This window comes from Phaseolus vulgaris, chromosome 6, assembly GCF_000499845.2.
Source record: "Phaseolus vulgaris cultivar G19833 chromosome 6, P. vulgaris v2.0, whole genome shotgun sequence".
Lineage (NCBI taxonomy): Eukaryota > Viridiplantae > Streptophyta > Magnoliopsida > Fabales > Fabaceae > Phaseolus > Phaseolus vulgaris.
Window position 1 is genome coordinate 27,502,563 of NC_023754.2, and position 12,615 is coordinate 27,515,177.

Genomic DNA, 12,615 nt, shown 5'->3' on the forward strand with positions numbered 1-12,615 from the left:
CACCAGTTACATTTTATTATTGAACAAGAGTACCCGTAATACCACGTTCCTTGTCCGATTAATTTTTTAATATTATTTCATTTACATTTTATTAAATATATTATATATTACAAAGGTCAGATTTAAATATAGCTGGAGAAGAATAGTTACTGTACTGTATTTGTAAATTTTTCCATTATTATTTGAGGAATTATCATCACATGGTAGAAACTAAATAATTGGTAGTTAAAACATTGATGGCTAATTAGATACCAATTTAGAAACTATTTAACAATAATAAAAACTAATTTAGAAATATTTTTTTTTTAGTTTCTAAAATGATCTCTAATTTACGTACTATTGTAAGCATTAATTTGGTTATGAACAATTTCCTACAGTTATTTTCTATACTTAATGAGTTTTATAACAGAACATCTTAATTAGAATTATTCCTTATGGATTCAACATTCGTACTTTAAATAGTATTATATGTACTATATTACAGTTGATTCGGTATACTTGTTGAGAAAAATCAATATAATTCGTGTTAATCACATATTATACATATTTTCTACATTAATAATTAAGTGTCTATATTTTCATTATGAAAAAATTGTACTTATATAGTATTACGAAACCTTGGAAAGTAAATAAAAAAAAGAAAGACAATAGTGTAGTAGTGTTAGGTGGTAAAAGAAGAACAAAGGGTTTGAGAAAATTGTTGGATTATTTTGGTTCAACATTTTTATTATTTGTCACATAATTTTGTATATATGCACCTCCTAGAAGTAACGAGCATTTCAAAACCGTCGACAATAATGGGGGTTTCAAAACCACTGATAATAAAGAGGGTTTCAAAATTGGTGACAATAACGAGGGTTTCAAAACTGTTAGGAGTAACGGATTTTTCAGGCGCTTGTAGAAATCGCTGGTAATCTGTTAGTGACACTGGATCTTTTAGGAAAAAAATAATCCACAGGTAAGGTACTTAACGGGGATTAAAACTATCGAAAACGCCAAATATAGTGTAAGAGGTGGTGAATGCATCTTCAATCTTTATTCTTCAATAATAGTTTATTATAATTCAAATTAGATAAAATTGCGAGATAGTTCAAAGTTTTCTTGACTTTAGCAAGGATATGAATGTTTAGAATATGAAGATCATGTGAATACCAATTTTTTAGAGAGAAAATCCCCATATTAAAATGTAAAAACAATCTTAAAACAAGAAAGGTTGTGCAAACTTTTCATCTTATTATCCTCCAAAACTCTTGAGCACAATCTCATATTTTAGTTCATTGAACCACATTTAAGCTTCTTTCTTTGCTAAAGTGAGGAAGACATGAATTATCTTGCAGATTGGCCAAAATATTGTTTTCCACTTCGGTGGAGCCTCCTCCAAATAAGCTAGCACTGAGTGTAAGACAACAATCCATCGGTTAAACTCAAGTTTAAGATGCACAACCAATGCCACTAAACCAAGTGCATAAATGAAATAAATGATCCAACTGGATAAGAATTCAAAGATCAACACGCAACCGGAAATTATAGCAGTAAACATGAGTCCAAGTGAGACGAAAAGTGATATATTCCCAAGTATCAACTTTGTTTGCTGCAACCGGATAGATGCTTCCTTTGGTGTTGCCCAATATTGAGGAAGAATAACTGAAGCGTAGAAGAACATAGACAAAGCACAACAACATGTTCCAAATGCAAGCGATAGAAAGTAAAACGTATACCATATCTTCCTTGGAAAAAAAGGAGTACGTGTACCATCAATATCCTCAATAGGAACGGTTATAGCTGCGGTGATCCCTAGGGTGATGACGATAGTTGCTACCACTAACAATGTATTTGCCACAGTTTGCAGTCCTGATATTGATTCTTTGTGCAACACTTGATGTCTCTTATAGAACAGTTCTTTAGGAGTCAAACCTTTCTTGTTTCTCATAGTTTTCATTGCAGGTGGAACTATTTTCTCCACGGTCTGTGTTTGGTTAAAAGTGAAGACTATTAGTGTAATAAGGAAGAAAAAGAACATAAGTACTTAGCAAAGTAAGTATAAAAAAAGTATTATAAATGCATTGAAAAAAGAGAATAAGTAAAGAGGAAAAACATTATTGTTACAAAGAAATGCTAATCGTGTAGATATATACGTACCCGAAACCATTTCTCCTCACTGCTCATTAGAACGTGGTGTGTTGATAATCTGGATTGTTTTTCAGCTTGTTCCATCTCTCCAGCTAAGTGAAGAACATTGTTATCCTCAGAATCAACTAGTTTTGTCAGAACATTCTTTGCACCCTCCTTGCTTAATATTAGTTTGTATACATTTTGTTGTCGATGCAGAATAGCTATGTGAAGTAAGCTTTGTTTGCAGGAATTCACTTCAAATAGCAAATCAGGATAGTTCTCCAAAAGAAGTGTTAAAATATTAGTGTTTCCTGATTTTGCTGCATTGAACATTGCTTTTGACAATTGTGCACCGATAGTATCTTTCTCCTTTTCCATTCCATTATACACCGAACTTACACTATCTGGATGGCCAACAGTATCCTCATAAAGGTCTGCCATTGAGTTTAAATTATACGTCACATTGACTTACACGCTATTTAGTCAAATAAAGTCATTACTACACATTAGCCCATCTTAATTAATATCTAAATAGTAACTCATGAGGTCACAATTGAGTTAGATTTATGAAGGAATTTGTTTGAATATATTACACATATAATGAAAAATAATTAAAATTATTTAAAGTAAGTTATGTTGAATAAAAAGTAAGTTTTGCACTAAATACTTTTTTTATATATTTTCTTCTAATACATAGAGTATGTAGTTATTTTAAGATTTTTTTTCTTCTATAAGATATTATTGGGACATTCAAATGTAAAATATGTATGGCTATAGAACTATTAATTCATATGATAATAAATATAATCTTCAGTCATTTTGAATTACATGGTTTTTGGAATCGAAACAAGAATTACAAGTTTTGGTTGACTTACAAGATCCAACAAAGGTGCTCGAAGGTGAGAACTGATTGTGAGTCACATTGTTAGGTAAATGAGGAGATTACAGTCAAAGCACAATGTAATACAACTAAGTCTATCATATAATGTGTTATGATGAGTAAGAAGACTCCAATGAAAGGTATAGGAAGAGTAGTTTTTAAAGAACTTATCTGAAAGTTTGAAGAATATAAATTTTCGTTGTAATTAGACAAAACATACCTAGTAAATATATCGATATCAAGATTATTTATGAATTTTAGAGTAATATTTTATCCACATGAACCAACTCAAATAAATTTTTATTCACATCCTAAGTTATATGCAGATAAAATTCTCTAAATCATGAATCTCCATAATACCGAATGGCTCATTACTCCACAACTAGTCAAATATTGTTATTTGAAGTTATGATATTAAACTAGAAGATGGTATATATTTCTAGGACTTGGAGGGCGGCAAATGGATACAAATTGCAGTGAAAAAAAGTAAGTTCTCTAACACTTGGCATTTTTATACATTAAAAAGAAGGAGAATAAAAAAAAGGTTATTTTCCTCTCTTTAATTTCTTTTACCAAACTAGGTATAAAAGGGGTGTTTATAAAGTATGATTTTACTGCTATGATAAAGTAAGTGTCTATTAAAAAAAATAATGGTTGATATTATAACACATTTATGATAAAGTTATACAAGTTTACAACATTAACTAATTTTTATTAATATAAGATAAATAGGTTGTTTGCTTTAGAATTAGATTCAGAAGCTAATTGACATTTTGGAACTTGAAAAACAAAGTGTTTAAGGATTGTGAGAACTCACATTGAGCATGCCTTTCCCAAGCTGTCAACCTCTCTTCGTCAACAAGCTCTTTTGATATTCTCAATAATTTTGATGTCACAGCTGCCATAATTTTGAAGAACACATGCGTAAGAAAAAAATGGCATCATAACATACTACTGTTAAATATGCGAAAGAAATGTGCATCAGCTTACTGTCAATGTTGTTGTTGATGGTGAAGAAAAGTAGCTTCTTAATGTCTGGGAAGGATAGCTTTTGTTTTAATAAGTCTTCTGAAGTCTTTTCAAATAATAATTCTGTCATTGGAATGTGGCCAGCAGAAGAGGCTAATTGCATTGGAAGCATATCGTTTTGGTCTCTAATCCATAGCAAACTTTCATGATTGAGAAGCAGAATTTCAGCAATTTTCACATTTCCAGTTATCGCTGCCAAACGAAAGGCCTTTTCCAAATCTTCTTGCTTCATATGTTTCACCAACTCTCTTACAAAAGCAGTTTGTTCCATTCTCATTGCAACGTGTAGGGCCGTTGTTCCAACATCGTTTAATGGAATTCGCCACCAATAAGGATGAATTTCAGAATCACAGGATGAAGCCTTACTCAAATCTCCTGAAGCTGCTGCTGTATATATTTTCCTTTTTTGCGTTTCTGCATCTCATGCATTTTCTAATCAATTTTTTTGTACAACTTTGGCAAATATATAAACCATTATATACATACATACATACATATATATATATATATTTATATATATGTTTTTCATTCATAATATATGCAGGAAATTGGTACCGAAGCAAAGTTCCTTTGGGGTCAAGAATCTAACTCACTCAGTCATGCTTTGGAAGGGAGGTTAGGATCAAAATCTGGTTTTTGTTTTGCTGTTTTATTCATGTTCCCCTCTTTTGACTGCTAGAGTAGTGTTAGGAGCCTATACAAGGAGTATTATCTTTTTCTTTTTCTGGTTTAGGTACTGTTATTCTTTGGGTATACCCTGCTTTAATTAATTATACGGTGCTATTTGTAATTATTATTTTTTTGATAATTTTAATTTTGAATACATTAAAAAATAAATATTTTTAATGTTTAAAATAGTTAGAAATATAATTAATGAATAAAGAAATGAATTTTTACAAAATAAAAATAAAAAACTAATAAATTAAAAATGTTTAGTTTAATTTTTTTTAAGAATGAAGAAAATAAAAAATTAAACTCTACAACAACATAAAAGTTGAAAATCTATAAACATAAATTAGTATTTATTTTTATTATTATTGATGATGTAATAATGTTAATTTCAAGTAAAAAATACTGGACATAATTATAAAAAAATTAAAGTCAATTAGTATTAATTAATATTGAACGCACAAATAATATTGAAGTGTCTATCTACCCTAAATGCAAAATCCTAAAATAAAACTAATGCAATTGCTACACTTAATGCTTAAAAATGAGAAGAAGAAAAATGTAAAAATAAATAAATATAGAAAATAAAAATAACAACATTGCAACAAATCTTTCTTTCCTCCAGGTTATTCATTCATGCATGTTACGAAAGACTATTTGATGGAACTCATAAATGAAGAGTATTGGTCTGCATACACTGGTCAAATACTATGCCCAAGTCCCGACATGAAAATAACCTCAAAGGGGAGACCTAAGTCAAGTCGAATAAGGAATGATATGGACATAAGAGAACAACATGATCGAACAAAAAAATGTTCATATTGTCAAACACCATGACACACAAAAAGAACATATTCCAACATTATTGGATTGTGCACTTCTCGTCATTAATTATGTTTCATTTCGCACAAACTATTTAATGTACCATTGAAGAAAATATTAAATAAATGATAATCTTTCATTTATTTTTCTTTTTATGATCAACATCTACTTATTTAGTATTGTCTTATATCTCTCATCTTTATCTTGTTTGATTTTCTTTTTTATATCTTGTATATTTATGTTTTTAGTTATTATTTTTTAATGCCATTGTTTATTTATTTTTGTTTTTATTTTATTATTGCTGTTTTTATTTTCTATACTTATTTATTTTTGCATTTTTTTCTTCTCATTTTTAAGCATTAAGTGTAGTAGTTGCATTAGTTTTTTTTTTTAGGATTTTGCATTTAGGGTAGTCACTTCAATATTATTTGTGTGTCTATTATAAATTAATACTAATTGACTTTGGTTTTTTTATAATTATGTCCTGTATTTTTTACTTGAAATTAACATGATTACATCATCAATAATAATAAAAATAAATATTAATTTATGTTTATAGATTCAACTTTTATGTTGTTGTAGGGTTTAATTTCTTATTTTCTTCATTCTTTAAAAAATAATTTTAAACTAGACATTTTTAATTTATTATTTATTATTTTTTTTTTGTAAAAACTCATTTCTTTATTCATTAATTATATTTCTAACTATTTTAAACATTAAAAATAGTTATTTTTTAATGCATTCAAAATTAAAATTATAAAAAATAATATAATTTATTATTTATTTATTTATTTTTGAAATGGTGCTAGATAGAGAAATAAAAAATATAAGGGTGCTAGATAGGGAAATAAAAACAAAGGGTGCTAGATAGGAAAATAAAAACAAAAAGGTGCTATTTAGAGAAATAAAAGTGTAAATGGTGCTAAATAGGTGTACCCATATATCTTAATAATTGTAACTTAATATTTATTTTCTAATTTAACTAAAACTAACTTATAATAAGTTACGAAACTAGCTAACAGTAACTTCTTCTTGCACCACTTCTAGTCTATCAAACAAATATGTATTATACTAATTGGACGGAATTAAACATTAATTTTATCAACTTGAAAAGTCAATCCAACATATTTTTTTAGTAAACCTATTCAAAGTGTCAGACTTAAATAAAATTAAAATAAAAAAAAAAATCATAACAAGATTAGTTAACCAAATTAAATTATAAAATATCCTTATCTTTATTGTTTTAATATATTTGTTGGATCTCAATTAAGTTGTCACTGAAACTTAAATAACTCTAGAATGAAAGAACAACAAATAAACCAATTAAAATCATACTGTTCAGTTCTGGGAAACTTATTTCGGGTGGCAGTAATTGTGAGTGCTCTGTAGGATGGACAGCAATATTCAGTTCTCTACCATCTGTAGATGCATTTATCAAAGGATATATGTCATTTATGATATCTTAGATGAACCGAAACATACATAAAAAAAAAAGAAGCAAAGTGCAATGTTATTTATACAACTAGGAACTTAGAAAGTAAATACCGTTTATAATTGAGTTTATGGTTATACATAATACTAAGGAAAGTACAAAACTTAAACAGTGCAGGTACGCATTAATGTACAGAAGTTAGAATTGAAAATATTAACAACGTCATTTATAAGTTAGGAAGCATACTCTCAGGCGTACTTTTCATCATTATGATTCCGGCTACTGGGAAAGAGACAGCAGATAATTTTCCTTGCGAAAAATCTATTTCCTGGACCGGAAAATGAAAGAAAGTAATTTGGGGAAGGTTTAAAAGGGTCACTTTGCTCCTGAAGCCATTCCAGAAGTTCTAGGGTTTCCGCGTTGAAACACACTTGGGGAATTCAATATGTTGTTATCTTGGATACCCTGATGGCAGTTTTAAGAACTCAGAAATGTTTAAGGAGAAATATAAGAACTTGCGGAAAATTCGGATCTGGGGGAGCGTGAAATAATGAACTTTCCAGGAAAAGAAACTATAGCCGCCGGCAAATAGAAAAAGAAAGAAAGACTAAGAACAGTTGTTGTGTTTCGGTGGTTATGTTGGGTGTGGTTTAGAATGTTGAACGGGTTGAGAAATAAGAAGATGCCATCAAATTTCTAAGACTTTGTTTGTTCTTTTTTTTCCTCATTTCTTTTCTTATTTTTCAATCCAGTAGGAGTTTCGATGCAGCCTGCGTGACAAGGACTTTTCTAAGTTTGACGGATTGATTATGCATATTCTAGTCTATTCGTTTTATTTTTTTATTCATTTTGGATTTGCTTTGCTTTGCAGTGAGACAGGGAAAGAGTAAAGGAAAGGGTTAAAGATAGGTAGATAGATGGGTTCGACTTTTGTAGGAAATTATGATTGTGGTGTTATTGGCATGGTTTCAGAAAGATAATGCTGTTTTTTCAGATAATGTTATTGGCATAGTTGAAGAAGAAGTTGTGAGTGTTTGTGTGTGGTTTTGGGTTTGACTTTGTGGGTGGAGCAGTCAGTGCCTCTGATACCCTTTGTCCGTTTTTGCTTTCTTCGGCCATCATGATTTCAAATTTGTTTAGTTTAAGGTCCACACTGTTTGCAGTTCCTCGATGCAACATGTTTCTTTTTCCTCTCACCACACAAGAAAACAGTAACTATGGATAGATGCATTTGCTACCGTTTTGAGCTCTTTTTATTAGCATTTCCTTTGCTTTAATTCAAAAATGTAAATGGCTACAAAAATATCAGATAGTTACTTTTAAGAAGAAAAAAATAGTTGGCAGACTTTTTATAATAAAGAAATATTTTTTACTTCTTTGTCCCGGTCATCTTTTTCCATTCGAATTTATAAATAAATATAAACTAAAAAAAATTGAATCAGAATTTAAAAAATAAAAATAGAGAAAGTAAATGTCTTTATTTAAAATAAAATGACCAAAATGACCTACTATGCAAAATAAGTTACAAAACTTTATTCAAATTAAATTTTTGTTAAAAAAACATTTTCAATACGAAATATTTCTATACAATAGTATTGACAATCTCAAACCTAGAGAATGTATTCACCTGCAGAAGATACTCTGCAGAAGATACTCTGGGGCTCAAATCAGTAAAAGCATAAAATATATTGAGTATAATGTAAATGAATTAAAAGTACTCAATGTTTTGTTGTGTCTACTGTGAGTTGTTTTCTTTATCTTATATAGGGTAGTACTCTCCTCCTTCTCACTGTATCTGATCTTATTATTAACTTAATTTAGTAATAAATGTTGTCTCCTCCTTCTCTTTGAATTTGAAATTAGTTATATCCTATTTGAATTAGTTACATAATTTTTATATTTTATAGAGATATTCATATAATGTAATTTATATATTTTTTAAAAATTAGATTTATGTTTCAAAAATAATAAACGAATTTCAAATACATGAACATCAATTAATACGTTTGTGATCCATATAATTTATATCATTTTATCAACCATCTTGAATTTTGGTTTAAGGTTTTTTCTACTATTTAATCTTTGAAATTGAATAAAAATTTCATAACAGTATAACAAAGGTTTTCAATAAAAATGAATAATAGCGTGCATATATGGATTAGGCGGCTAAATCATAATCGACCCAATAATAGAGGATTATTGGGTTAAAAGCCCAGAACAAACATATGAAGGAGAAAATGTAAATTATGAGTCAGTCTACTCGGCCCACAATTAGAAAGGATTAGATTGGACCAACGTGAGTTGCGCATCTTAATGGACCCACTTTGGTGTGTAAAAAAGATGGGCCTGTGATCCAAAATTCCTCAATTGTAGAATTTTGTGATCCATATATGTTGTTCAAATGAAGCGTTTAAAACAAAAAGGAGCTACGTTATGTGTGACACTGCAGTTAAGTTATTAAATGGTCTGACCAGATAATAATCTTGTTAATTTCGTATGTTATATAATTCAAAGTTTTCAACTGTTAAGAATTTCATTTATGGGATTAGGGCCACCAGTTACATCTTATTATTGGACAAGAGTACCCCTAATACCACGTTCCTTGTCCGATTAATTTTTTAATTTTATTTCATTTGCATTTTATTAAATATATTATATATTACAAAGGTCAAATTTAAATATAGTTGGAGAAGAATAGTTATTGTACTGTATGTGTAAATTTTTCCATTATTATTTGAGGAATTATCATCACATCATTTACAGTAGTTGAGATTCTTTAACATTCTATCCTGATGTGATATGTACAATCAAATTTAATCTCTTCAATTCACAGTTTAACTACTTGATCCACGTAGTTACACTTTTTGTTTAATTTCGTACTAAAAAAATATCCTTTAATTCTTACATGCATATAGTCTTTAGCTTTTGTATTAAGGAAGATTTATTTAGAAATGTGTATAATTTATCAAAATTTAGATTTTTTTGGTGTACATGATTTTTTTTGTTTAATTTTTTATAATACTTGATCTCTCTTTAGAGCAATCAATTATTGAACTTTAGGGTGTCAAACTAGTTCATAGACTAATATGATGGTGAAAAGGGAAGAAAAAAAAGGTATGTAGAAAAAAGTATTTGGATGTAAGAAAAATATATTACTATTTAAATTTTAGTTCTATTATATTAAATAATTATTTTATTATAATGAATAAAAACATAAAATTTTAAAAAAACGAAGAAATAATGGAGTATGTTTTCCACGTGATAATTATATTGTAATTACAACATAATCAATTAAATTAAAATACATAATTGATAATTAATACATTTTCACTCAAATCTTTGTATATATAAAAAAATGGACAAAAGTTTTATTTTATTTATTTTTTAAAATATTTGTCTCGTTTTTTATGCTTCCCATCCCTTTCTCGTTGATCACTTTCTCCACTTTCCATCCACATATTCAAACAAGAGAAAAAAAAACACTTCTACTTACAAAATTTTATTTTAGATTAAACGTATTTGTTTTTTATGTATATATATTTGAAAGATATATTATTATTTTTTTGTAAAAAAGAATGAATTGATTAAAAAGAATTGGGTTACGGTGACCAATGTTGATGCAAAGGGAGAAAGAAATAGAGCGTGTATAGGTTTGAATCCAAGGCTACATGCAAACAATTAAAGCAGAAGAGCAATGAGAAGGATCCATCACTCACAAGACTCAAAACTGAAAACAGCAGAACTGAAACACTCGCCCTTTCTCACCCTCTTCACATCACATCATGGCTTCACCTATCAAAGCCACTCCAATAACAATACCCACCAATATTCCCTTCGCACCAAACTTCAAACTCATGGAACCGGCAGAGGAAGCTTCAGCGGGCAAGTCCTTGTTGTCACCATCATCACTATCATCACCGGCGGTACCTTCACCGGCCTTCGTTTTATCAGTCTTCGGCGATGCACCTTTAGCCTTGGACGGCGCCGGCGCCGGAGCCTCACTTGGAAGCACCAGGTCGAGAGGGAGAAGCACCTTGTCGACCTGGTATATGGCAAGCTTGTTGTCCGTGTAAACGGTTCCGGTAACGGAGGCGTTGACGGCGCCGGTGGCCATGCTGACCTGGCTGCCGCCGAAGGTGGTGACGTTGAGCTGCAACCGTTTGGGGTCGTCGCCGGCCTGAGTCTGAACGGGGTTGGTGAGGGTGTCGAAGTTTGAGATCGAAATGAAGGAAGAGAGTGTGTGGAATTGTAAGAGTTCTACTTTTTGCCTGTCGCTAAGAGAGTTGAGGAACCCAGCTTTGAGTTTAGAGAAGGCACCGTCTTCTGGGGCGAAGAGAGTTAACCCTCCTGAGCCTGAGGTTAGAAGCTGTGAGTTGAGTTGGTTGATGAGTTGCGTGGTTTTGAGGAGCCTAACAAGGACGGAGAATCGCTTGGCTTTTCGGAGGATTTGGACTATGTCAATGGAAGATGCTTTTGGGACAGTGGGAGTGGGGGCTCCACTTGGCGTCACGGGAACTAAGGGTACTGTGTTGAATCCAGGGGCTGGAGCAGTGGCTGGTGGAGAGGGTGGTGATGGTTGTGGTGGAGATGGGGGTGATGAAACTGGGGCTTGAACCGGTGACAGTTGAGCTGAAATGGTATGGAAGAAGGAAAGTGTTATAATTAGTAAAATGGAGGCTGAGAAGAGAGTTTGTTGTGTCTTCATTTTAGGGCACTTTGAGGCTGCTGCTGCTACTTGGTAGTGTAGTATTGTGATGAAAGAGGGGGTAAGAGGTTGGGTTTTATTTTGGGTATAGATAGGTGTGTAGGAATAAAGAAAAGGTGAGTTGCATCTTTCTTATAGCTATCATGGAAATGGAAAGGTGGTGCATCTTGTTTGATGAGTTGTGTGAGGCAGAAGAGAGTAGGAGGCCAAAGTGCATAGTTGCAATCAATTTGTCCCTGAAAATGCAGTTGCTGGAAAAGGGGCTGTTATGGTGTGTGATCTGTTTAGAGGTTGAGTTATAACATCATGATGAATCAGGAAGAAAAGGAAATCAAATTATTAGCCCCCTAAGATAAAAGGACTGGGGAGCTAAGAATCACACTTCAAACTTTAAACCTAACCATACTTTTATATTCTAGGGACGGTTTTTTTTTACTATGATACTTATTTTTTTTGTTTTTACTAAAATGGAGTCTGTTTAAAAAAAAATACAAATTTAGGCAAGTCGTGCCTAATTGGACGACTTCATATGCAGAAGTCGTCCCAATTAGGTACGACTTCTGCCATGTCATACTAAAGTCGTGCTAACTTGGTACGACTTCTGCCCTGTTATATTGAAGTCGTGCCAACTTGACACGACTTCTGTCCTGTCATACTGAAGTCGTGCCAACTTGACACGACTTCTGCCCTGTCATACTGAAGTCGTGTCAATTTGGCACGACTTCTACCACGTCATAATTTTTTCTTTTATTTTTAATTCTATTGTTTATATATTGGGTAGTAAATTATGTAATGTTAAAAATTAATTTATTCTCATCATTACGTGTTTTGTAAAATCATTACTTCTCAAGCTATTTATTTTGTAAATTCACAACAATAATTCTCTATTTATTTTTCAAATATAATAATTTTTCATTTATCTATTTATTTCCAAATTCAATAACAATTTTCTTCATTTTTTAATTA

At 30.8% G+C, this 12,615-nt stretch overlaps 2 protein-coding genes across 2 annotated transcripts; both read right to left on the reverse strand.

Moving 5' to 3' along the window:
- Positions 1–1,213: 1,213 nt before the first annotated feature.
- Positions 1,214–7,610, reverse strand: LOC137832455 (ankyrin repeat-containing protein At5g02620-like). Its single transcript, XM_068640623.1, has 6 exons — positions 7,191–7,610; positions 6,848–6,931; positions 3,983–4,435; positions 3,810–3,890; positions 2,140–2,546; positions 1,214–1,966 (listed from the first exon to the last, which is right to left on the reverse strand). Exons 1-6 carry the CDS (start codon positions 7,210–7,212, stop codon positions 1,289–1,291), a joined length of 1,725 nt encoding a protein of 574 aa, XP_068496724.1. The 5' UTR covers positions 7,213–7,610; the 3' UTR covers positions 1,214–1,288.
- A 2,962-nt stretch (positions 7,611–10,572) lies between these two features.
- LOC137832456 (fasciclin-like arabinogalactan protein 11) lies at positions 10,573–11,715 on the reverse strand. Its single transcript, XM_068640624.1, has one exon. It carries the CDS (start codon positions 11,647–11,649, stop codon positions 10,720–10,722), a length of 930 nt encoding a protein of 309 aa, XP_068496725.1. The 5' UTR covers positions 11,650–11,715; the 3' UTR covers positions 10,573–10,719.
- Positions 11,716–12,615: the final 900 nt, after the last annotated feature.

What these genes read in the sequence shown, in the direction of transcription:
- LOC137832456 (XM_068640624.1), bottom strand. Translation starts at nt 11,649, where the DNA reads ATGAAGACACAACAAACTCTCTTCTCAGCCTCCATTTTACTAATTATA.
- LOC137832455 (XM_068640623.1), bottom strand. Translation starts at nt 7,212, where the DNA reads ATGATGAAAAGTACGCCTGAGA. An exon ending in GATGAAAAGTACGCCTGAGA is followed by an intron (nt 6,932 to 7,190) that starts GTATGCTTCCTA and finishes ATGCATCTACAG; the next exon opens with ATGGTAGAGAACTGAATATT. An exon ending in CATCAACAACAACATTGACA is followed by an intron (nt 3,891 to 3,982) that starts GTAAGCTGATGC and finishes AAATTATGGCAG; the next exon opens with CTGTGACATCAAAATTATTG.